General features: G+C 33.5%; 3 protein-coding genes across 3 annotated transcripts in view; 2 read left to right on the top strand and 1 right to left on the bottom strand.

Annotated features, from left to right (window-relative positions):
* LOC106117276 (putative uncharacterized protein DDB_G0292292) overlaps window positions 1-11,794 on the bottom strand; it is a 47,702-nt gene extending 35,908 nt beyond the window's left edge. The window contains exon 1 of the mRNA XM_013311504.1: window positions 11,386-11,794. The gene's annotated coding sequence lies outside the window, so the exon portion shown is untranslated. The remainder of the gene's footprint in view (window positions 1-11,385) is intronic.
* Window positions 11,795-12,705: 911 nt separating this feature from the next.
* On the top strand, window positions 12,706-25,318 carry LOC106117414 (UPF0605 protein CG18335). The gene is made up of 8 exons (XM_013311718.1): window positions 12,706-12,821; window positions 14,630-14,768; window positions 15,270-15,366; window positions 18,571-18,746; window positions 18,967-19,129; window positions 20,205-20,343; window positions 24,522-24,620; window positions 25,033-25,318. The coding sequence occupies exons 1-8, from the start codon at window positions 12,775-12,777 to the stop codon at window positions 25,100-25,102; spliced, it is 930 nt and encodes a 309-aa protein (XP_013167172.1). The 5' UTR covers window positions 12,706-12,774; the 3' UTR covers window positions 25,103-25,318.
* On the top strand, window positions 20,539-24,508 carry Elp3 (elongator complex protein 3). The gene is made up of 7 exons (XM_013311717.1): window positions 20,539-21,214; window positions 21,300-21,464; window positions 21,735-21,849; window positions 22,383-22,633; window positions 23,084-23,249; window positions 23,695-23,907; window positions 24,129-24,508. The coding sequence occupies exons 1-7, from the start codon at window positions 20,652-20,654 to the stop codon at window positions 24,321-24,323; spliced, it is 1,668 nt and encodes a 555-aa protein (XP_013167171.1). The 5' UTR covers window positions 20,539-20,651; the 3' UTR covers window positions 24,324-24,508.
* Window positions 25,319-25,529: the final 211 nt, after the last annotated feature.

The raw sequence follows: 25,529 nt of genomic DNA, 5'->3' as shown, positions 1-25,529 counted from the left end.
GTTAAGTTATGCGTAGAATTATCTTAGAGCAATGTATTTTTTGTCAATAACAATTCGTCCGAGCGTGTCGTTGCTTCGATCTACGTGATATTTATCGTACGTCCAATAAGTTCAATGACCAAACACTTGAGGTCAGGTGCAAATCTAAAATAAAAAATATTCTCATCGCTTTTACTAAGAAACAAATCGTTTCGATCGTAAAACTTAATTGCGACAATTAAACTGCTCGTTGAGTTTCGAATGTTAAAAAGGATTTAGGAAAGCCGTTAGAGAGTTTAACAATTTAAATGAGATTTAGCAAAACTACGATAAATTCACTGATCTTGTAGAAATTATATAAAAAACGTGTATTTTGAAAGTTCTAAATTCCTCCAATACACCGATGAAACGTACCTGTACACCTCAGTAAATATACAAAGCTTATGATGAATAAAATAATTTTAACATCAAATATAACATTTATTTTATAATCGCACGTATTTTAGATCCGCAAAGAGATCCGTCTCAGTGGATTGGAGGTAAATCATAATACTACCAACAAAAAACACCAACGCACGTATTTTGATTCACATCGCAGGCCCCGAAGTAATGTTACGACAAAGGACGCAATTCCAGCGCCGGCGCAGATTATTTCACGCCTACACAAAATGATTGCGTGATCGCCATACGCCATGACTTCCTTTCATTTACGTTTGAGACACTTTTATCTGTTGTCATATTGAGTGCGCATGCACTTTAATGTATTAAAGATTGCGATCCTTATTTCACTCTTCTCTTGACCTGTAGTATATATGGTCATGTTGGCCACACTGTCTAGGATATACATGAGTAAAGGCACAGTCAATATTCAATTAGGACTAGCAGTTAAGCACTTGGCTTTCAATCTGCAGATCCTGGGTTCGAATCCCATGTATCAATGTGTTTTTCAATTTACATATGTACATTTATCTGATGTTCTTACGGTAAGAAAAAACATCGTGATGCAACCTGCACATATCTGAGAAGATTCAATGATGTGGGTGATGTCAACAAAACCAGCGTGCACGACTAAAGCCTAGTCAACCCTAAGTTAAGGTAAGCTCCGAGCCCATCAGAGAGATCGTATAGCGAGCTGATGATAACTATTTAAGGTGCCGGCGAGGGTAGACATCTGAAGTGTCCAGGTTGCGCAATCAATACCCAAGACAAATTGCATGGAAAACTACGTCAATCGGAAATTTGTTTTAATACTTTGCTGTATTAATAATTTACTTGCAATCGTCAATAGCCTAATGGTTAAGGGTACGGATTTCCGACCACGAGGTCGGTTGTTCGAATCTCGCCATTCGATTATTGTCGTAAACCATATGCTAGCACAAGCCTAGAGCTTAGTTGGAATGGTTAAAGAAATATTAGTAAATTTACAAACTGCTAATATTTTACCCTAAAAAATCATTGAACAGTATCTTTTAAAAAAAAACTTTAAGGTAATATTTGCTTAATCAAGACTGTATTTAAAACAAGATCTTTGCGCATCAATGAAAAATAAATTGAAAGAGGCTCACTAAATCTTGACACTTGAATGACAAAGTCTGTCTTCCAATACAATTTTTAAATGCCTAGGACAAGTTGAACATGACCGCTGTCAAAATAAATACAATGTAGTAGTTACCCTTGGTCGTAGTTATTGTCAAATTTATTTTTATGACCACCTTGGGTGCATAAATAGGTTAGTCACGATATTAGCCTTATTAAGATGTATTTAAGCAGATAAAACAGCTATTATATTTTAAATGGTAAATACAATTTGATTAATGAAGCGATTCATTCTTTTAATGTACATTAATATGAATTTTATGACAATAGCCCTTAGATTGATGTGTATTTTCATTAAAAACCGTGAATCAAATTTTATTTTAAAAGTAAAATTTAATATTAAATTTATAAGGCACATCATCGCAACCTTTCAGCTTATAAAAGACTAGTTATCGCCCGTGACTCCGTCCGCTATGTATTAAAAAAAACTTAGTTTATTAAAAAAACAGGCTATCTGTTTCAGCGAAACGCGTTGAACCAAACATACATCCATCTATCCATCCAAACTTTCGCATTATAATATTAGGAAGTAAGATGTCTATGGGCAACAGTAATCTTGCCTTTTTAGAGATGCCATATAAGCGATGCTCGTTTGCAATAGTGTGGCTTATATCATTTGCTTTTAATAAAAAATATATTTATTGCAAATTGCCAGTCACAATTTTTAACACACACTTAAGAGAAGAAAGTTGTTTTTAACATTCAAAGATTAATTGCTGTTAGTTATGCAGTTTTAAATTAAATACATACCAAAGGGAACCAGTTTCGAGGGATGCGTTTTCTACCTGTACCGTGACAGTTGAATTCCGAACTCAATGCGTCTCTGTAGGGTTTCGACTGTTTAAGAACATGTATAAAACATATAGCTATCCCTTTCATTCTCTTTTAAGTAACAGAGACAACAAGTGATATATACAAGTGAACTACAGTGAAATTACACGTTAAACTCAGCCGCATTCCATTGTCGAATACCTCTCTCAGGCCCAAATTCGCATTGAGTGTAAAAAACGTCAATACAAATATCTTTTGGATTATTTCAGAAGAAATCCTTAATAATGACTAAGTGTTTTGCACAATTTACTAGCTGTTAACTCCGTCCAAGCAGGATAATAACTATACTATATATCCACGCGGACAGAGTCGCGGGCGACATGTCCACGCGGATGGAGTCGCAGGCGACAGCTAGTCTATATATATAAAAGAAAGTCGTGTTAGTTACATTATTTATAACTCAAGAACGGCTTTACCGATATGGCTGAAAATTAGTGAAAAGGTAGCTTAGAGCCAGGAGACGGACATAGGATACTATTTAATCACTATTTTTTATAAAAAAAACTTAATTAGTGTAGCCTATGTGTTCTTACAGACTATGTTCTAATGCTTAATTTAATCAAGATCCGTTCAGCCGTTATAAAGATATCTTCAAACACCCATCTATCCACATCACATCCATCTAAACATTCGCATTTATAATATTAGTAAGTTAAATAAAAAGTTCTTCAAGGCATAAATTCGATTTGTTTTTAAATGAAGCTAGCTACAGCTAGTTATAAATGAAGTTAACAATACTATCTCTAGATGCTACAGTAACCTTATTAAGTAATTATTAGTTTAAAATTAGCTTCTTGACTTCGAGATAAAAATGGTTACGTGATGAATAGTGATGTTAGCAACAAAGTAAATAAATAACAATTAATTAATAAAAATGATTACAAGTTTTGTATACATATTGATTTAACCGGTTTTATAGAACATACTGGAAAAAACCAACCGGACTTAATTTTTTAGATAAGAGAAACGTTAAGGATATTAATACATGAGAAAGAATCCGTTGAGAAAATGAATAGCAAGTCATAAACTTTTTAAAAACAAGTTGCATGAAGAAATTTTAAATTCAAACCATAATACGGACGAAGGAAACGAGCGGTAGAATTTAGGTAAAATTTGGAATATAAAATAATAAAGTTAAAAATTAAAATGAAAATATTATAAAACGAAGGAAAAGACCAAATTAGCACGGACTGTTTGAAGATTTATCTACAACTAGCTGTCGCCCGCGACTCCGTCCGCGTGAAATGAAAAAAAAAATAATTCCCGGCAATTATTCGATTTTTTCTCGCATCTTTGAAATTCAACGAACATTTAAAAAAAGAATTGGCTAAATTCGTCGAGGCGTTGTTGTGTTAAGCGCTTACCAACACATTTTTATATTATAGTTTGAACATTTTGTATTATAAAAAGGAAGAAAAAATATAAAACGTTCTAATTTCGAAAATATAAAAATTAAAAGTAAAAAAGGTATAAAAAGTTCCGTTTGTATCGACAACACACGGCATAATACATTTTTTTTTAATTTTATTTAACTTTGCAACTTGTATTTAACAAGGGCTTCGACTAAAATGGCCACCGGCATTGAATTATCCAGGACAAAATTAATACGCGGTTCAATGCCGTACCCATTATTCCCGGTAGCAAACCGGACATCCATATATGAGAAAAGGGGCCACACTATATTAAACCTGTTTTCCACTAAGTGATTAACCACGCGACGCACGCAGCACGGCAATTCCACTTACAGTTGTGTTAGTTGTGCCCTCGCTAGTGGAAATAGTACATATGTAGCTTCACAAGTATTCACAGTCGTACAGGTATTCGGTCTAGTGGAAAAGAACACTTAAACGTCAGCCGAGGTTGGCATGCCGACCACTCTCGGTCCGCATTACGGATTCTACGGTCACAGTTTGCCTAGTTTTACTATATGGTTGATAGAATGCGATGTATTTGTCATACTTTCTAGATTAATCTTTCGTTTCACAGGCATTTGCAAGTTCTCACACTTTTTAACCCAGATAATGTATGGATAAATAGATGTCTAAGTGTGTCAAATGATTAGGAAAAGGTCTATTGGAACTAAGAACACATGTTAAAATATTTGAAAACAACGGTATTTATATTAATTAAAGTAAAGAATGTAAGTTAGGACACAATGTTTGGATACTTGGTAATTGTTAAAAGAAATTACATCAATCAGTACGTAAGCATCAAAACAATGAAGTAATATAAAGATACTTCTGACGTAAACGCTGTGTTGCGTATGACGTAATGTTGCATAAACAAGCCTCAACAATTAACCAAATATTTGCCGAAAATGTTTTGGTTAGATTATCAAATTGATTACGAAGTATGTCGTGACGTATATCTAATTACGTACATAAATGGATCGATAGATAAGGATTGTAAGACGAAAATCAATATAGACTCGGTACAATTTCATTTAGATTAAAGTCTCAAATAGGATTTGCCATAAGAACATTAAAATAAGTTGCAAAACGACTTTTGACAATGACTTTTCTTTATCAGAGCTCGGAGCAACAAACAGCTAATATAAACTAAAGCATTTGTTCATGCAACGTCCAAGACCCTGCTGGACACAACGTCCTTTGTTATCTAAATTAAGGCATAGACGTAACTTACTCTTTGGACAATCATTTGTCATGTTGAAAGCACAATGCAAGGGGCAATATTGTGTGGGTGCATTTAGTGAGCCTCTGGATAAGGCAAATTGGATTGGTGCTCTAGTTACGCGGGCCAAGGCCTACATTATCGGCTTTGTTTTGTTATGAACTGAAGCCAACAAAGAAGAGAATGTTCAAACACGTGCTTTGGGAAAGAAGCATCATGTTGTGTACGGGACATAAGGTTTATTAGCAACATTGTTTTACGTAAAAATATATTCTGACAAAAACATATGCTTACTTTAGTAGAAACATTCAAGCTAATATTTGATGTAACTATAACTTTCGGACTCGCAAATTGTCGTGTTAAACAAAGCTATTAAACCACGCTTCTTTTATTAACGAGTCTTGAAGGGCTTTTATAAGGAGTTCAATGATCTATTGTAACATTTAAAATAACATTCAATATTCGAAATAAATAGAATTCGAATAATACTACGATCATTCCAAATGCCAGATTTGGGACAACTGTAATCTGTCAAGCTGGCGGCAAATTCGTGACACGGGTTTATCTGGTAACGCCTCAAGATAAGATTTAAATGATCAGACATTGATCGGTGGGCGTTACGCAAGCAAGTTCGACATCGTGATCGACGGGTCCCTGAATGGGAGGTGTTTGGGGCACGTGCCATGATAATTCACGTGCCATAACTGTCTCGGATCAAACACTTAGAAATGTGTCAAAAAACGAACGGTATTAAGCATTCGCCTACTTACAATTACAAAGTTGACTTTAAAAGACCAAAGGTTTCAAGAAGATTGCTCACAAATAAATAACGGAAACCTGGATGGATTCTGTCTTAGAGCTATAGATTTCGTGCTGTCAAATCGAATTATTGTGAAATAGAAGATAAGAAGAACTCCATGGAGTTCTTTTTGGGAAAAAGAGAAAAAGCAACATAAGTAATTGATTTTTTTATGAATACCTTGTAGCATTAAATTTGATCAAAAAACGAAGACATTCCCTAGTTCAATGTTCAGTAATGTCGCAACCTCCTCGGACCATGCGCTCAGTCAACACACGTCGTTAAACAAACATTCTACAATTATTCCCTCCCATCGACCTTGCTGTGTTCCATTGTTCAAAAAAAATTTTACACTAGCTGTAATAAAGGCGATCTTTGTTAAACCTTGTTATTATTCTCATATTAAGTTAGTCGAGGACGTATATTTTCTAGCCTATTCTTTGAAATCTTATTTAACTTTTACAATGTAATTAGATCGAAAACATTTCATGGCACCATATACATATGTATGTTAAATTATAGCTCCTATGGTGACAGCTTGCTGTATGATATTCGATCCTTAGTCGGAGGGGAATTTAATTATTTGATTTAACAAAGAGGGAATGTTTTGTTTGGACTTTGGTCGGGCTCTATACGATTTATGAGCCCCTGGTACTACGCATGCTGTTTTATACAATGGTGGATTAGTAAAACAATCCCATTCACAGACGGCACGCGTCAGCTTACGAGCGGTTAATCAAATCAGTCAGTTCAAATACATTGTTAACCGTACGAAAACCATTTCAGCCGTTAACCTTTTGTTGCCGACAGATACGGAACTTTTTACACTTTTTTATTCATAATTGTTATATTTTTGAATTTAGAACTTTATATGTTTTTTCTTCCTTTTTCTCTATTTTTAAACCATTTAGTTGTAAATATATTCTTGTAACAGTGCGTGCTTTTCTCCTTATTTCTAATAATTCTATTTAATATTTTCATTTTATCTTTTTATTATAAAGCATAATATTCCAAAATTCATCTTAATCCTAACGCTCTTCCATCCTTACATATTCGGTCGTCTTTACCTTTGTATAAAAAATATTTCAGTGAAGTTAACAAAATATCATCAAAGTTTAACATTAATACTTAATCTTTTAACTATATAGTAATTGTTAAAAAAATGTATAATAGTTGTATATGACCGTGGGACCTTGTACATTTCATTCGCATTATCTTTGTCTTTGAAAAAAACTGACATGTTCTACGGCACTGGAAACTAAGGATAAGTGGTTTGCAATTCTTCAACTAACCCACACTTTCGCATACCTGACACCCACAAGAGTACAGACCGCACTTGACCAGCCACTTTCTCTTTATACACCCTCATAAATTGCTGCGACAAGATTTGTGTCTGTCTCGTCTACCTGATGCGAAAACGTTTTTTTATATTTTATTATCCCTGTAATAAATCGTCCAGATAACTATTCGGAATACAGTTTTTAAATCACAAATCTTACAGCTTTACAAATGCCACGATTTCGGTCCTAGCTTACCACTCTGGCTTTTCCCATATTCTTACATTTACTCATCATTATTTTATGTTCAACATAATTTTCTCGGACTCAAATGTTTGTAATAACTCTATTATATCATGTTCAAAGTATCTTACGTAGTACGTAACTAATTAAATAAATAATAGTTTATCTTTAATATAATGCTTGTATTTGAAAACAAAAAAAATATTATTGCGTTATGCACGTCAGATTGCAAGAATGTCTCAAACATCAGCTGTGTAAATGAGAACGAACAAACAAGTGGGACGACATTTTATATAAGTAAAGATCACATTTTTTCACGTACAGATCTAAAGATGCGATAGTGGGGTAAAGTGTAGAATGCATTAAGTGCTTAAAAAGAGCACGCTTTTAAGCGATTTTTGCCAAAAAAAAACCTTTGAAATTCCCATTTTTTAGCAGATTTCAAAAGGGAGGAGGTTATGAATTCGTCTGTATGTTCTTTTTTTTTAGATGTGTCACCGCGTAACTCTGCCTCTGGTGTTCGTATTTTGAAAATTGTTTTTTTATTATTTATTAAATTTAAAAGTGACATCCGTAATAGAGGCACATCTAAACCATCCTTTTCACGAATCGACTCATTTTAACTACTTAAATATATCTGTAGAGAATTTTTTTTTTTATCATAGTAAATGTCGTTCTATAAAGGTCCAATAGGCCGAGTTTACTGAAAATTTGAGTAAAATTAAAACATTAAGCAACACAAGAAATAACAGTTATCTAAATGACCTTTGATATTATATTTGACATGTATCATAACTCTAATGGGGGACTCTAAAGTGTACGCAAACACACAATTAACAACAATCAAAAAGTTGTGCATGTGTGCGTGTAAAGGCAATTAACCATCCAGTCTTCTGTTGCAAGTACAGCGCAGTTTAATCATTGTAATAATCAACAATTAAGATATTTCCGTTGTAAATTACATGTTGCATTACCATTAGTGTTGTAAGAAAGATTCGAATTCGTTATTCGTACGCTTGCATTATCGTTATGAGATAAATTTGTTGAGAAATTTTACAAGTTTTCGGACACATTCCACAGATAAAAAAGAATTGCTGATAAAGATACAATTTGAAAGAAATACGTGACTTTTTTTTGGGATATTTCCGGCTGCTATTGTATTTTTTAATATTCTTTTTAAATTTTATAGTGTGAAACAGATAATAGAAATTGTTTTTTTTGTGTCCGTAATTTTCTGACAAAATTATTAACAGCCAGTTCATTCATGAATTTACGACTAAGATTTTTAACGAACTTTTTACAGATTCAAAAATAGAACACGATATAAGTAATAGCTGTTCAAAGCATGTCTGTGGAAAATCTACATAATATTTAGTTATGTCTGACTCACGCCAATAATGTTACAAGCACGCTTCACCGAGCAAGAGGAATTCATCTTAAAAATTATTTACGAACTGACGTAACCGTTATTATTGAAGAGGTTCCATTTTGAAAACATTTGCAAAAATAATTGGCAATCATGATAAACAGTTGGTGGTGTTGAATCTTTAAAAGCTTGTTATATAAGATTCTAGAATTTTCTTATTAGCTACGGTGATAACGATAAAATGGATAGTGCGATTTCCTAGAAGCTATCAGATGTTATGCCTTTTGTTGCGGTTTTATACGAAACTCGCAGAGACAACACAACAAGATTATCTACATTTGTATATGTATACGTCAGTAATAGACATATAACTATATCTTTATTTATTTCTCAAACAACTGCTATGTTAAGTCACATTCTTATGGTTATTATTTTCTTAATTGTACAGTCCAGGGTAAGGAGGTATAGCTGTATTAATGACAGTTTGATGTTTACTGAGAAACAAATTTAATTCCCTGAATATGTCTTCAAATGTCCTATCTTATTGCACTTGACTGTACCGTGCGTTTTCGTGTCACTAAAAATTTCTAATCATTTGTATAGCGTTAAAGAAAAATTTCTGTTACTTTTAAATCATATTAAAATGTTTAGGAGGTCAATGATAGCTAATTTACTTGTTTAAAACTTGTTAAATGTCGCGACGGAGCGTATAATGCCAATGCCCCTCAAACCTACTTTCCGTGTAGCATTTGAAAATAAAGAATTCAGTGACTTGTCATTTTAGTTTTTATTAAAATGATCTATTGTATTTAAATCGGATTAATTTTGTTATTATCGACCTAGAAGACAGGTTGTGAAAGTAGAAATAAAGACAGTGAAATGAGGCAGATAATCTGATATTATTGATTCAATTTGGATTTTTCGGGAGTTGTGACACACATGTACACATTCAGTCCCTAAAAATATTAACGTAGTTTGTTGGTTATAAATTTTTCTTGTATTTTATAGGTTCCTAACCTGTTTTCTCTACTTGATTGTAAGCAAATATAACCACCGGTCAAAACTAAAAGAGACCATCCGCTAAAATTAAATTTGGCAATACATTTTAGTATCAAATAGGTATAGATTATAGTTTGAACTTCATTGACAAGTTCAGCAGTTTTGCCGACGATACTACATAATGTTGTAGAGAAAACAAGCCAACATTGTAATTTATCTTTTGCATACTTGACATCGTAGCCCTTAAAGTTCTCAAGTTATTAAAGCTAAGGTGAGATGTATGTTATTACCTTCAAGGTCATTGACCTACTTTACAAACTGCATTTACTAAGTAGGTTTAATATCTTAGTAACACATTCGGAGTCTTTAAACTTAAGCATACCTTAACGTAGATTTCTAATACGCAATGAAACACTTACCGAGAGTTTCTGAATCCAAAATCCCCGTTTAAAACATATTGTTATCACTGTTTTGTCAAATATAATTACAGAGATGACGATATGTTTTATACACAGATATTGGTTTCAGAAATCAACAGTTAGTCGTTAAGTGTACTTCATTCGTGTGTCTTTAATGAGAAAAACTTCAATTACGGAGTCCCATAGTGGAGATTTATAGTGCGACATTCTTAGCGCTAAATTAACGACTTTTGATTGAATAGCCCAATGATCTGATAAACTCAAGCAACTCATAACTCAAACTTTGTGAGTGAAAAGGTTTTAATTTAATGCTCCGTGAGTTATATGCAGTAAGTTTGAGTATTTCGCGGTCTTTAGGCACCTGTGGTGAAACGACAGGCGTGTACTGGAGAAAGTGCATGTACACCGACTGGTCCCCAATTGGGTTACGACCTCGAATATCAAAGCAACGGCCACGGGCCATCTTTTTTCGTATCGCAAACCGTCTTCGGAACCGGTCCTAGCCGTCCCCTGCCCGACACAAGCAACAAAACGTACAAGAACAAAACTATTTCCTTACGATTGTGTGCTCTATGTTTTTGGTTAGTATCCCAGGTAAGATGGGAGAGTATTCGATATATTAGTTTATCAAGAACTCATTGAATTATTTTAAAGGTACAGTCACAGGACACAATTTTTATAAGTTAATTTTGGAATCAACAGTTCCTAGGTATGAGTGAAAAAATTAATAATAATTATAACTATTAGCTGTGAAGTGAATTCTATTTAAATGACTTCAAAAGGAGGAGTTTCTCTATTTGTCTGTAAGTTTTTTAACTGTAGATAAAACAAGGTGAAAATTTAAGTCAAAACTTTAACTTTAAAAGATAAGCATTTCATTTAAAAATATTATTATTGTTTAAGTAGGATTATTCAGAATTAAAAAAGGATAAAATTGTTATCAGAGTTTTCATGAGCTTATCAAAGGTTGATAAGAATTTGATAAATTGACGTAGGTGGGTATATTATGAGCATGAAAATATGTAAAGACTATTTTTATTCGTTCAATATTTCTTTATAAAATACGATTACAAATATTCATTATTTCACTATAAAAACTCATAAACGTTCATTGAATCGATTTATTACCCATAAGGTTTCGCGACAAAACTCTTTGTTAATAAATTAAACACTTTAAAAACCTACAAATGTCTTAATTAAGTGTTTACTAAGATATTGTAGCTGAAACATTTTCAGTCCACTCACCTTGAATGTTTCGGCAATCCGCGTTTATTTGCTAACTTTAAAACCACAACTTTCTTTTAAACACAAGCACTATTAGTCTACAATGTTAAACAAATACTTCGTAAATGTTGAAAATATTACAAAAAAAAATCAAAAAGGGCCGTCGAAAAAAATTAAGTTCAACAGTCTCTCTGGAATGCCTTTCAAGTTAAGCTCACATAGTATACACTGTTTTTATTACTTTTGAAGTATTAAATTAAACACTGCAAATATTTTAAAGTTCCAATTAACATTATCACGATGCACAGAGTTTTAAAAAGTTATCATTTTATCGTTTGTCACGACACGAAGCGTCACCGAAGTACACGTCCGTCCTCAACGAATAACGAACCCAATATGGCGGCGGTAAAGTTTTACGAACCGCCGATGTGTGAAATGCGCGCGGGTGACCGACCAAAGAAAAGTGAAGTGAGGTGATAGTGGCTACGCAAAACATAAACAGTAAACTCAAAATGGTTTATTGTTTTGATCACAGAAACTAAAACGTTGAATTTAATAATATTATGATATAAATATGATTGGTAATATTCAATACACTTAAGGGACTTGCAATCTTTTGTGAGAAAGAAAGAAGTGAATTAAGGTATGATGGCAACGAAATGATATAAATTTTTAGTAAGATTCATCATCAGCTATACTTCCCAACTGAGGGGCTCTTAGCCTATCCTAAGTGATTAGGTCATAGTCAACTACGCCGACCATACGGCGTGGTAGGTTGATTTCACACATATCCCAAATTTGTGCAGGTTTCATCACAATGTTTTCCTACAACGTATGAATGTCGGATAAATGTACATATTTTTAGACATTATTAATTACAATCCTTTGGCGCGAATGACGTGCTTTCGTTACAAAGTCTAGTGTCAGAATGAATGTGACATAAACGTCAATATTTTAGTAAGGCTAGTGTTGAATCAATATACTGGCTCATCCGGATTTTCTTTCTAAAAATATGTGAATCTAAAATCGAAACTGGTACACAGCGGGATTTGAACCCAATACCTGTAGATTACAAGTCAACCCCTGAGTCACGAACGGACCATTGTAAGATAACTAAATAATAAATGTTTTTACTACTGGTAGGTATTTGACAAAGGAGATTAAATTTCATTTTTAATTAAAAAAAAATTAACGTCTTCGATCAAGAGAAATGTCAATCATTTTACAAATGTCCAATCAATACAAACATTACAAATCACGTTAAGTTTATAACAATATTACAAAATTCATGAGCAGTACATAAAATAAACACGAAATTCTAATTATATTCATGTATTGAAAAATTATGAGTGATTAATTCCGATAATAGAATAAATTTTTGTATTAAATAAAAAAAAATAAGTAAAAAAAATGGCTTTAGATTTGGTGAGCATAGCACAGCCACATTATATACCAGGGTAAGTGTTTAATACACAATAAGCGAGATTCCACTTCCTATACATGCAATAAAACATTATTTTCTCTCTTAATCTCTTTCAAAAAAACAGAGATAAGAATATGTTTTCATATACATGTTTTGGTAGTGGAAACTTAAACAATATATATTCTTATTGGAGTTAAAATAAGTAGAAAGTATTTCGCAATTTACATGGCATTTTAAACCAAAAACAAACATATCTAATTTGCAGAACGAAGTTTATCGCAATTGTAATTCAGAATAAAGCATAGAATAATGTAAACTAGCTGTCGCCTGTGGCTCTGCGCCGAATTAAAAAAAACTCAGTAACCTATTTTTCTTACGGACTATCTACATGTATGCCAAATTTTAGCGAGATCCATGCTGCCGATCTGGATATACCTTCAAACAAACATCCATCAATCCATCTATCCATCCATCCATTAGTATGATTACTATTGTGTGTTCTCATTTGAATCACTTTCATAAACTAGGTAGATTCATTCGTAATAGATAGGTTAAAAAAACTATATTATAAGCTGAATTGCTACAAGCTACGACCAGTCAATTTAAAGTTATAAATACGAATTTTGCGACGACGAGAGCGTCGGTGGCTCAGGGGTCAAGCACTTGACTTGCAATCTGTAGGTCCTGGGTTCGAATCCCGCCATTTACCAATATGTTTTTCGATTTCCAATTTACATATGTACATTTACCCGACGTTCTTACGATGAAGGAAAGCATCGTGATGCAACCTGCACATATCTGAGAAGTAATTCAAAGATATGTGCGAAGTCAACCAACCCGCATTTGGCCAGCGTGGTTGCCTATGGCCTACTCACCCCTAACTTAGGGTAGGCTCCGAGCCCCTCGGTGGGGACGTATAGTGAGCTGATGATGATGAACATGATGATGAAATACGAATAAAAATTACGCAAAGTCAATTTATAACTATAAATGATAATTTTAAGACATTCACTAAGGCATGCATCAAACAATTTTGCAATGATATTGACCGATGACACCATTTAAAAAAAATATGGAGAAATAAGCCTACAATGATATATTTCTGTGCAGCCGCCTGACCTCATTATATTATTTTGCAACATCATTACAAAAAAAAAATTCAATGATAAATCCTTTGCCATAATTCTTGTGACATTTATTGACTTTACACCAAAAATGATATCATTACGTGAATACTTTGTTTAAAATTCATTACTTCATTTAAAATAAGTTTTAACAAATACTAGCTGTCGACCGCGACTCGGTCCGCATGGATATAAAAAAAATTTAATTAGTGTAGCCTATGTGTTCTTACAGACTATGTTCTAATGCTTAATTTGATCAAGATTCGTTGAGTCGTTCTAGAGATATCTTCAAACACCCACCCATCCATCCACATCACATCCATCTAAAGATTCGCATTAATAATATTAGTAAGTTAAATAAAAAGCAGAACTTCAAGGCATAAATTCGAGAAAAAAAAAATGAATAAATAGTATCCTATGTCCGTCTGCCGGCTCTAAGCTACCTCTTCGCCAAAATTTAACAATATCGGTAAAGCCGTTCTTGAGTTTTAAATAGTGTAACTAACACGACTTTCTTTTATATATATAGAATAGATGTAACAAGAATAAATGCTTTTAAATCTTATTTCCACTAAGCCTGTTGCCGCAGGCTACTTGTAGAGTCGCGGAGACTTGTTCTTTACAATTGCTACTGCTATGACTGGAGCCGCACAGCTTTCAAGTGGAAATAGACCCTTATTATTAGTATTCACAAACGTCATATTTTCTATTATTACAGATACACTGGTCACTGTCCCGAGTACAAATATCGAATAGGAGACACTTATGGGTCCACAACACACAAGATACTTTTGGATCCCAGCGTACAGCATTCGGAAAGACTTGTTCTATCTGATAGAACAGCGGATGACTATCAGGTATTACAACTTTCAAACCTTTTATGTTGGTCTGTATAGTAGTTGTCTAGGCGGCTCTTAACTTCACGAAAATTGCTGCACAAAACACAATCAGGTGTAGCGGGTTGCGGGGGAAGGGCAGTACGCAACACGTCTATGACCTTGGGCCATCTTGATATTTGAAAAAAACTATACCTAAAATTATGTTTTGCGCAAATAATTGCGCATCACGTGATGAATTGAGAGCTGCCATAAAGATTGAATAGAACTATAGGTATGTAATACCAATTCTTTAGGAGAGAAAATAATTTTACTTAGAATTCACCTGCATTTGTGAATTCCAGTCAAATTCAACAATTTTATTATCCATTCTATATGACGTCACAATTTAAATATAACAATCCTACTATGGCACTAATGTATAAATCCTTTCTTAACCATTGCTCTTTATTCTTACACAACTGTTGAACAATAAAAGATTTACCTTTCACCGCTATAAATTTAAATAACACGACTCCGCAGATCTTCAGGCCGCCGCAAACGGACATCGATGTTGTTAACGCAAGATTTCGTAATGGCGACCCAGTTTACAAACATCCCATGATGCCGGGATACGAGGGTAAGATCTGCTTCATTTTATCACCATTACCAACTCACTATACGTCCGCAGTGAGAGGCTCGTAGCCTACCCTAAGTTTGGGTGGCACAGGGGTTAAGCACTTGACTTGTAGATCAGCAGGTACTGGGTTCGAATCCCGCCATGTACCAATGCGTTTTTAGATTTTTGGTTTACATATGTACATGTATTCGATGTTCTTACGACGAAGGAAAACATCGTGATATATCTGCGAAGAAATTCAAATATATGTGTGAAGTTAACCAATCCGCAATGGGCCAATATGGTTGAATATTGACTAGTGATCCCTAACTTAGGGTAGGCTCCGAGCCCCTCAGTGGGGACGTATAGTGAGCTGATGATTGTATCAAAGTGTCATCAAAGTAGTTAACTTTATTATATAGTACTTATTTTGGATAATATTTCCAACCAAAATATAGGAGAAAGGAACTGATTGTAAGCATTACTAACGCGATCTTTGTTTACATCAGTTAAAAGTCCTATATATGTATGTAGAGATGAAATCTGTAGACAAAGCGCCCGTACACAATGATTCATACCGATTTGTGACTCAGGTCTGTGGTCACTAGGACTTCTACATTCACTTACTAAAATGGGATATCACAAAAATCAGTTTCCAGTCTTGTGTTTTAATTACCGATTGTTTTTACAAAAAACATATTACTTTGTCTTTGAAATAATTAAAAACATTTTATGAATGTTTTTGTATACTTTAGTAAGTATTTTTGTGTAACATTGTGTTAGACTTGTATAGTTGAATCAATTAGATTAAAATAATAACGTCATTTTAAATAATGTTACGAAAATCATGTTTGCACACACACATGTAAATAACTGTGTAGTTTTAAATATCTAAGTATCACCGTTGCAATATTCCGTCCTTAAACATTATATTATAACACTAGCTGTCGCATGCGACTCCGTCAACGCGACACTAAAAACTTACTAAGACGCCCATGTGTTCTTACAGGCTATGTTCTAAAACTATGTAAAATTTTAGTGAGATCCGTTAAGCAGTTCCGGAGATACCTTCAAACATCTGTGCATTCGCATTTATTATATTAGTAAGTTATTAAAAAAACAATTCCCACATTAAAAAAAATTGTGGCAATATTGTGATACATACCACAATTTCCTGTATGTCCGCATTATTTTCATTTTAGTAAACTTATTCATGGTCGACCTTTAAATCATTTTTTAACCGACTTCAAAAAAGAGGAGGTTCTCAATTCGTCTGTATGTTACGATACCGACATCCAAAATAACAATAATTGTACAATAAAGACATATTGTAAGAAAGAAGAGAATTTTTTAACGTTACAGGATTATAATGACATTATTTTGTTCCTGTGCATTTTGTTTGAGGATGATTTTTTGTAGTCGGTTTCCTTTTTTGCTTATTTTTTTGTTTATTACAAGATAAAAAGTATAATACGTCAAATTAGAAATTGTTAGTGTTAATCTTAGATCGACATTATTTTCTTCTAAACTGAGTTATACGAAACTTTTTAACAATCGTTTCGTTTCAGCATGTGTAATTACTCATATTAATACGTATATCGTTATGTGTAACTGTTCACGTAACTAAGTTGAATCTAGAATTAACTTAGTCTAGACTTATCTAGCACATGTTTGTGTCAATTAAGGCCCATCGGAATTTGATACCGGAGGTGTATTAGTTCCTGTTATTGGGTAATGACCTCGGTTATACAATTACTTGATCCAGTTTCGATATACGTTCGATGTTCTAGTTTCTGATAAGGTACAATCGCCTTTATCTGAGCTGTGAGCTTTGTTAGGTCTAAACCCAAAAATATTATACTAAAACATAAAGGAACATTGAAGGATTAAAATGTGTTTTAAGCGAATTTTATCGCGGATTTGCAGTCGCCCGCAACTCATCCGCACGGTATTAATAACTTAGTAGTAGCCTATGTGTTCTTCCCGACTATGTTCTATATATATATGCATTTATAATATTAGTAAGATTAACAGTAAAAGGCTGCTTAAAGTCCGCGTGGAAATAACGCAAGAGTATATTTTGTTCATATTTTTGCATGTACTGCTTTAGTATAGATAAAAGCGTTGTTTTTTGTAATAACGAATCATTGTAAACATTTGTATGTCTAATGAAGTTTAAATAACAACCAATTTACCGTAAGAACAATTGCGTAATGTAATTACTAATTACATTATACGAATAACAGTAAAGATAGTAAGACACGCTTTGCAAATTATGCATTTTGTTTCACCCAGAAAATTACGACAAAATAATGTCTCATCTGTTCAAAATGCTAATAAAAATATCCTAGGTCAAATTTATTCTTGAAAGTATTAATTAATTACATTTAAAGTGTTCTACAGTTTAAAAGTAGTCCTTTTTAATAAATCGTGTTGATTGTATTAGCAAAGGTTTCGTTCGGCACGACATGTCGCAATAGAATGTGTACCCACATCATTATCATGTGATAAAACGCTACCGACCTTTACACGCTCTAATTACAAATAGGAATCGATCTGAATGACTATCGGATAATGAGATCAAATGATTGCCCAGATGTTAAACGCTGTCAAGGACTATTGTCAGTAGTAGCGTTAGGTAAGGGCCAGGTGAGGCGATCGCCCAAGGCGCTTAAGGTATCCTATGTTCCAGGTCACCGGAATTGCTAAAACTGGCCCTGAACGGTGTTACCGTTATTTTCCACTATTAATGTTTTAAGTACGCTTAACGAATATGTTAGGCAAGTAAAAGCAAAATAACCACCAGTTTCTTTGTGGCTGCAACTTTCAGGCATTTGTCGCAAATTGCGTACTTATTCTTGAAAATGTTTTATAGTAGATTCGAAACTATGTTCTTATTTTGCAGACAAGATATTAAGAGTAATATTGGACTATTATAGTGAAAATGAAGAAAGAAAGTATTGCAGAACATGAAGTCAAAGATAAATCGAAATTGCGAAAGTAGGCATTGCGAATGCAGTAAAGTGATACCTTAGGATTAAGATCACTGAAATCATTTCGCGTGTCGCGTAGTTTGCATTATATCTTACGAGAACTCCACTGACATCTTGTATTAAAACATGTCGTCCCTTTCTTTTTCTTTGATTAATTAGAGACTGCATGATGTTAATACATGTGTCGCGTCAATGGAAACACATTTAGAGAATTGTTAAATATGTACGATAGGTTTCTTGCCGCGGTTGAACGCGCATTTCGGTCAGCGGTATACGGTGGCGGCTACGGAAGCCCTGTCCGAGTTCGAAAGGACACAGCTGAACCAGCGCGCGGCTAGGAATCAGCTGGAAAGGGTCGTCGACTTGCAGGCCGGGAAGGGACAGCCCTGGGATTTGGCTGACAGATTTGTAAGTTCACAAATATTGTACGAAAATATGAACAAAAACAAACGAACGAATTTATTTTATCAAAATTATTATAGTAAATACGCAATTTTTGGCATATAATGAAATCTTTCATGTTTTAAGACGAAGCGGCAGTAGATTCTGATCTCAAAATATACTCCCCTTTACACTAACTTCTTAGTATTCATTTGCATTAAAAACATAATATTTTATGTTCGTTTAGTCTGCCACGGCGGAGTTCAAGCTGCCACTCGTGGTTGTCAGACCGGAATGCGCGGGAATTTTACGCGATTTGCCTATGGACGAACCGAAACTGTCACCGCCTTCACACTCTGTTAGTCCATACTTTATGGATAATGAAGACTCCGAGAAATATATTAAAAAAGGTCAGATGTTTCAAACTAGCTCTTTCTATTTAACTTCCTTTCTAATGTCTAGTTTCAATTTTATTAGTTCCAATTCCAGTCCTTTTCGATGGATTCTCAAATTTCTTAATCCCAAAGATTAGTTGTAAGAGACAGGATTTATTTTTCAGATATTATTTTAGATTTTATAAAGACGTAAACGTAAGAAATGAAGACAGTTAACTTCCTAAAGTTAAATAGGGAATAAAATAACTTTATTCATCATCCATTTATTTCATGCCTATGGTAAATAATGAGTTGCTTATCAAAGTTAAATACATTTTTAATTTCAATCTTATTTTTTAAGTTGTTTATTCAAAAAAAGGTTTCATTCGATTCATTGTTTTAAACCAGAAATACAACATTGAGTGAATACTCCTTTGATCATTTTCTTTCAAAATGACAATTCCGAAGCTCTTTTATGCGTAAAAATTTTAAAAACTTCAGGTGTCACAATTTTCGCTACGTTTGAGATGTTTTGATTTCAATAGAGTTTTGTAAATTTTTGTTAAATGTCCTATTCCAAACTTCATTCCTCCTTTGTTCGCAACCAAATATGGGGATATAACCCCGCCGACTCCGTGCGTAAGTAAAACCACGACTTTGCACTAAAGTTCCATATGCGGTTTTAGAAATCTGCATAGTATAAAAAAAACGAGTTTATCTCCGCAAAAAGGCGATAAAACGTGTCTAACGATTTAGGAGCTGGCAACTGGCTCGTTAGTTCTGCTGTATTGGTTCTCAGTCCAGTGGCCTAAATTATGCTGATCAGTAACTATGGTATAAAATACATATAGGATTAAATAAAAAAAAACACTAGTCAACTTTAATTGTTCCTATTAATAGTTGCTCTCTTCACTGTTTCTCAATTAGTGTCCTCAGTATTTAATATATATGATATATAGTCTGGAGTATCTATTCAATAAAATAAATTGCCACGAATGTAAACATTTTAAAAATATATATCTATACTACAAAGTTGTGAGTAACATCTCATTTTATCTGCAATTGTTTTAGATTTCCCCAGAATTTAATTTGATTGTTTTACTTGTTTTAGGTTTTACTGGTCATGTGCCGTATGGTTTTCAACGGTTTGGCGAGTCATCGAAGAGACTCACTAATTCGGCGCTTTGTGATTTCTCTTCTAACTACAGAAGGAGACAAAGTACCGAATGGGCACCTGTTAATGTTGTCAAGTTAGTAACAATGCTTACTCCATATTTTCTTTTTGATTTATTTAAAATTACGATTAATATATTTTTACTACTTGTAACAAAAATAGAACTGTGGTTTTATTCCTTTGTTTTAAAGTAATTTATTTCCAATGTGTACGTAAGATTTGATCATAGTTTCCAAAACCTTTGCTTAGTAAAAAATATTGCTTAAAAATAGTGCTTGTCACTGTCAAATGTCAATGTTAAGCTGACACGAAATTAAACGCATTCGTATTAAGTTTATTATAAAGCGTATTTTTTTGTATTTGTGCTGATAAATTAATTTTAAAATGACTAAAAAGAAACCTCATCCAAATCTTTCTAAAGAAGAAAAAATGGTGATAGTGATATCAGAGATTATACAAGAATTACTAATAGCGCATCGCCAAGGAAAAGATGTTAACCTCAATAAAATGAAGACGAGAATATCGTCTAAATATGGATTAGGAACATCGCCTAGACTTGTAGATATAATAGCTGCGGTACCGGCTGATGCTAAAAGTATACTATTACCCAAACTAAAAGCTAAACCGATCCGAACTGCGTCTGGGATTGCTGTCGTAGCTGTGATGTGTAAACCTCACCGATGTCCGCATATAAACTTTACGGGGAATATTTGTGTATACTGCCCCGGTGGCCCTGATTCAGATTTTGAATATTCCACTCAGAGTTATACAGGTTACGAGCCAACTTCTATGAGAGCAATAAGAGCTAGGTACAACCCTTATTTACAAACTCGGCACAGAGTGGAACAATTAAAGCAGTTAGGACACAGTGTTGATAAGGTTGAGTTTATTGTCATGGGAGGTACATTTATGAGTCTGCCAGAGGATTATAGAGACTATTTTATAAGGTAAGTATTTAAATAAATAAACTTTTCTTCTGTTTGTATTTTAATGTAATGTTTATATAAATTGTATCATATGTTCATTTTATAGGAATCTCCATGATGCTCTTTCTGGTCACACATCAAGTAATGTATCAGAAGCAGTTAAGTATTCAGAGAAGGCAAAGACCAAGTGCATTGGTATCACTATAGAGACCAGACCCGATTACTGTCTGCAGAGGCATATGAGTGATATGCTTAATTATGGATGCACAAGGTATGATTATACAACCATTCTATTAGACTTTTATTAATACTCTACTGCTTGACAACTAACCCACATGATAAGTGTTGATTTGAACAATGAAAATATACTCTACTAGCTTAAGTATAGTTAATAATGTGATCCAAGTGTTTTTCTTACCTTAAAGTGTTTCTCAAATTATGTAAATTAGCTTTAAAATGCAGCATGTATAGTTCAGTGGTGGGATATGTATAGTAACTTTAGATATTTACCTATTACATTATTGTTACTTCAATGTTCCAGGTTGGAAATTGGAGTACAGTCAGTATATGAAGACATTGCCCGAGATACCAACAGGGGGCATACTGTTAAAGCTGTTTGTGAAAACTTCAACTTGGCAAAAGATGCTGGTTACAAGGTATTGTTATGATTTGATCTAGTAGAAAATGTTTTAAACAACATAAAGGTGTCCCTGTGACTGTCCATGATATAAAAAATCCTAATAAGTAGCCTATGTGTTCTTCCAGACTATGTTCTACATCTATGCCAAATTTCATCAAGATCTGAGACCTTTGAACAAACACCCATATATCGAAACATTTTTATTATTTTTTTTTTATTTATATAAACAAGGAATAAAATACAAGTTTACAATAAAAGTGTCTATAAAACCATTGTGAGTTTGTCCAGACACTGGTACTACGCTATGAAATTAAACGGGAGGTAAGTTACATACTTTTTTTTGTTTACAGCAAATTAGTGAGCTCGCTCATACCATCATATACAGGGTGCACAAACATGTTATAAATTTATTAGACTAAGTTTAGTTTTAAAATATTAGATGTAAGATTGGTTATTGTGACCACAATATAGATATAATTTATTTATTTTAAAGACAATCAGTTATTATGAATGACTTTTGTCTATATTTCTTATTTTATTTTATTTCAGATTGTCGCCCATATGATGCCAGATCTACCTAACGTTGACTTTGAACGTGATGTTGAACAGTTTATAGAGTTTTTTGAGAATCCCGCATTCAGAGCTGATGGTTTGAAGATCTATCCAACTTTAGTTATACGAGGCACTGGTCTATATGAGTTGTGGAAGACTGGAAGATATAGAAGTTATCCACCATCAACATTGGTTGATTTGATTGCAAAGATTTTGGCTTTGGTGCCGCCATGGACTAGAGTGTACAGGTACTTATTTATTTCAAAACTGTACAAAACATTCTTAATAAGAAATACTTACTTAAGAAATAAGATTAAAACTACTAGCTGACGGCTGCAAATTGGTCTGCGCGGAATTAAAAAAAAAGAACTTAGTAGCCTATGTGGTCTTCCAGACTCTGTTCTACATCTATGCCAAATTTCAGCGAGATCTGTTTAACTGTTCCGAAGAAACCTTCTGAAATAAGAGAAAACCTTTAATGTATATGAGGTTTTAATAAGCTAAAATTAACAGTAGAATTCATTTTAGTAGCATTAGATACATTGACAAAGAGACTAACAAAACAGATTGACAATGACATTAGCTTATGGCTGATAGGTACAAGTAAGAAGTTTACATCACCTTCTAACATTCATCAATCCATACATCCAAACATTAGCATTTATAATATTAGTAAGCTTATGACATACATATTTCAGGGTACAGCGTGACATTCCAATGCCACTAGTGTCATCTGGTGTAGAACATGGCAACTTGCGTGAACTAGCACTCGCTCGTATGGCAGATCTGGGTACAGACTGCAGAGATGTACGCACCAGGGAAGTTGGCATACAGGAAATACATAATAAAGTGAGACCGTATGAGGTAAATATTGTGCAATTATTTTTATTTGCTGCATGAGTATACAGTTGAACCTGAACATATGACAGTCTGCGATATATTCTAGCTTATAGGGGTTTCTCTAACCCGAGTTTCCCATTTATGGAGGTTGTCCATTGGGACCAGCAAATAACTTACTAAGGTTTCTGATTAGATTTGTTTGCTCTATTATGTTGTTTATGTACATATATACAAGAACACAATACAGTTTAAGAATTTGAGTTAAATTTGGTGATTAAAGTTAGATGAATAAATCTGAATGTCACCGTTACTTATAATTATATTAAAGTGAACGATTTTGTACAAAAAGTAGAACTATACTTCAAATATTATAAAAATAAACAAAATCTTTAACATTTATACATAAAGTATTAGTAAAATGTTATTAAAAAGCCAAAATTTATATTAATCTTTTGCAACACTCTTCCAGGTAGAACTAATAAGACGTGATTACGTAGCCAACGGTGGCTGGGAGACGTTCCTGTCTTATGAGGACCCGGACCAGGATATACTGGTGGGTCTGCTGAGGCTCAGGAAGTGTGCAGCAGATACATATCGACCGGAGTTGAAGCCAGGACCTAATGCTAACTTCAAACAGTGCAGTATTGTGAGAGAATTGCACGTTTATGGCTCTGTTGTGCCGGTAAGTTATTTTTTCTTTTTTTCTCAGTGTGAAATATATTATGTAATGCGTTCTTAGCTTGTGGGTTTTTATGAAATTGTTGGGATGGATATATTATGCAATGGCAAACTTGTCCAAAAAAATGTAAAAAAAAATCATTTTCTATTCAACATTTTGCTTGTACTGGGCCATTATTTATGGGTCAAAATATATCTTTGTAATATATTTTTTTATTTATCCAGGTAAACGCTCGTGATCCAACAAAGTTCCAACATCAAGGTTTCGGTATGCTTTTAATGGAGGAGGCGGAACGTATAGCGCGCGAAGAGCACGGCTCTGACAAGATGGCCGTCATATCGGGAGTCGGCACGAGGAATTATTATGCCAAGATTGGTTACCATCTTGAAGGACCTTATATGGTCAAAATGCTAGTATAGAAATGTATTTGAATAAACATGTTTTATGGAAAAAACTATTTTATTTAATTCGGTTTAAAAAAAATTGTTGGTAAAGATTTTTTTATTTTTTTTTCTCTATTTTTCGTCAAATGTTTACCTAAAATGTTGCCTAAAGCGCGGCAAGTATTTTCTGCTTCAAATTCGTTCCACTACCATGTTATTTTTTAATTTTTCCAGACCCGATCCTCCTCTGTCCATTAATCCTACTGAAATCTACCACAAACACGTTGGTATGTTACCCAACTACGCGGGACACGTACCCGGCTGTATATTCAGGTATCGTATTATTTAACAATTGTTTTTTTTTTAGAATTTAGTCTGGAATTCTAAACAAATCTTGTAACAATAGTTTGAACGTAATCTGTGGATTATGGGTGTCGCCAATAAATCTAGGCCGGATCTAGAGGGGGCATCTACCACTAATGTGTTTTTCGAAGTAGTTTTTATTTATATCTAGATATTTTTCAATTCACTAAAGGAGGCTAAAGAACAACAGCTGCTCATCCTCCTGGTATTTAAGTTTCGTAGATAAGTTACTTCTAGTTCATTTATTTTTTGTAGTAATATATAGAACGTTTTTTTGGCGGCTGACCTTGAACTGCGCGCTGCTCAGTTCTGCGCAATATAACTAAAGTTAATTGATGATATTTATTGATATTATTTTACATAATAATAATATTTTCCTCAGATTCGGTAAAACATATGGAAACGACACGAGAGACGCGAAACGATGGTTGCGCGGTGATTTTAAACCGTGAAAATAATCGTTTTTTTTTTTAATATTTTTACCATATTTTACATTTTTACTAACTTTTTCTATATGATCTTTTTTATTTCGTACAATATTAATATTGAATTTTTGGAAACATTCATTCGGTTTTAAGTTTCGGACAATGAAATAACAAGGATCTGGTATTTTTTTTTGTCGTTAATTTTATGACAAATAAATGAAACTGATTTTTATAATAAAATTAATTATAAAAATCGGTATAATAAATGCTTTTTTAAAAACTTTTTGTTTTCTTTTCACACAAAATTTAGTAAAACTAAAAGGTAAGGTGTATAAATAAAATTTCAGTAACAAAATATATAAAAAAATGATATGTAAACACGGCTAAACACTCACGTATATTTGTCTCACTGTGAGCTGAGGGCCTTGTCCGCGAAATAATACCAGTACCACTC

This window comes from Papilio xuthus, unplaced genomic scaffold (assembly GCF_000836235.2).
Source record: "Papilio xuthus unplaced genomic scaffold, Pxut_1.1 DF827680.1, whole genome shotgun sequence".
Classification (NCBI taxonomy): Eukaryota; Metazoa; Arthropoda; class Insecta; order Lepidoptera; family Papilionidae; genus Papilio; species Papilio xuthus.
Note: the sequence above shows the minus strand (reverse complement) of the source record. Positions and strands in the feature narration are given on the sequence as shown.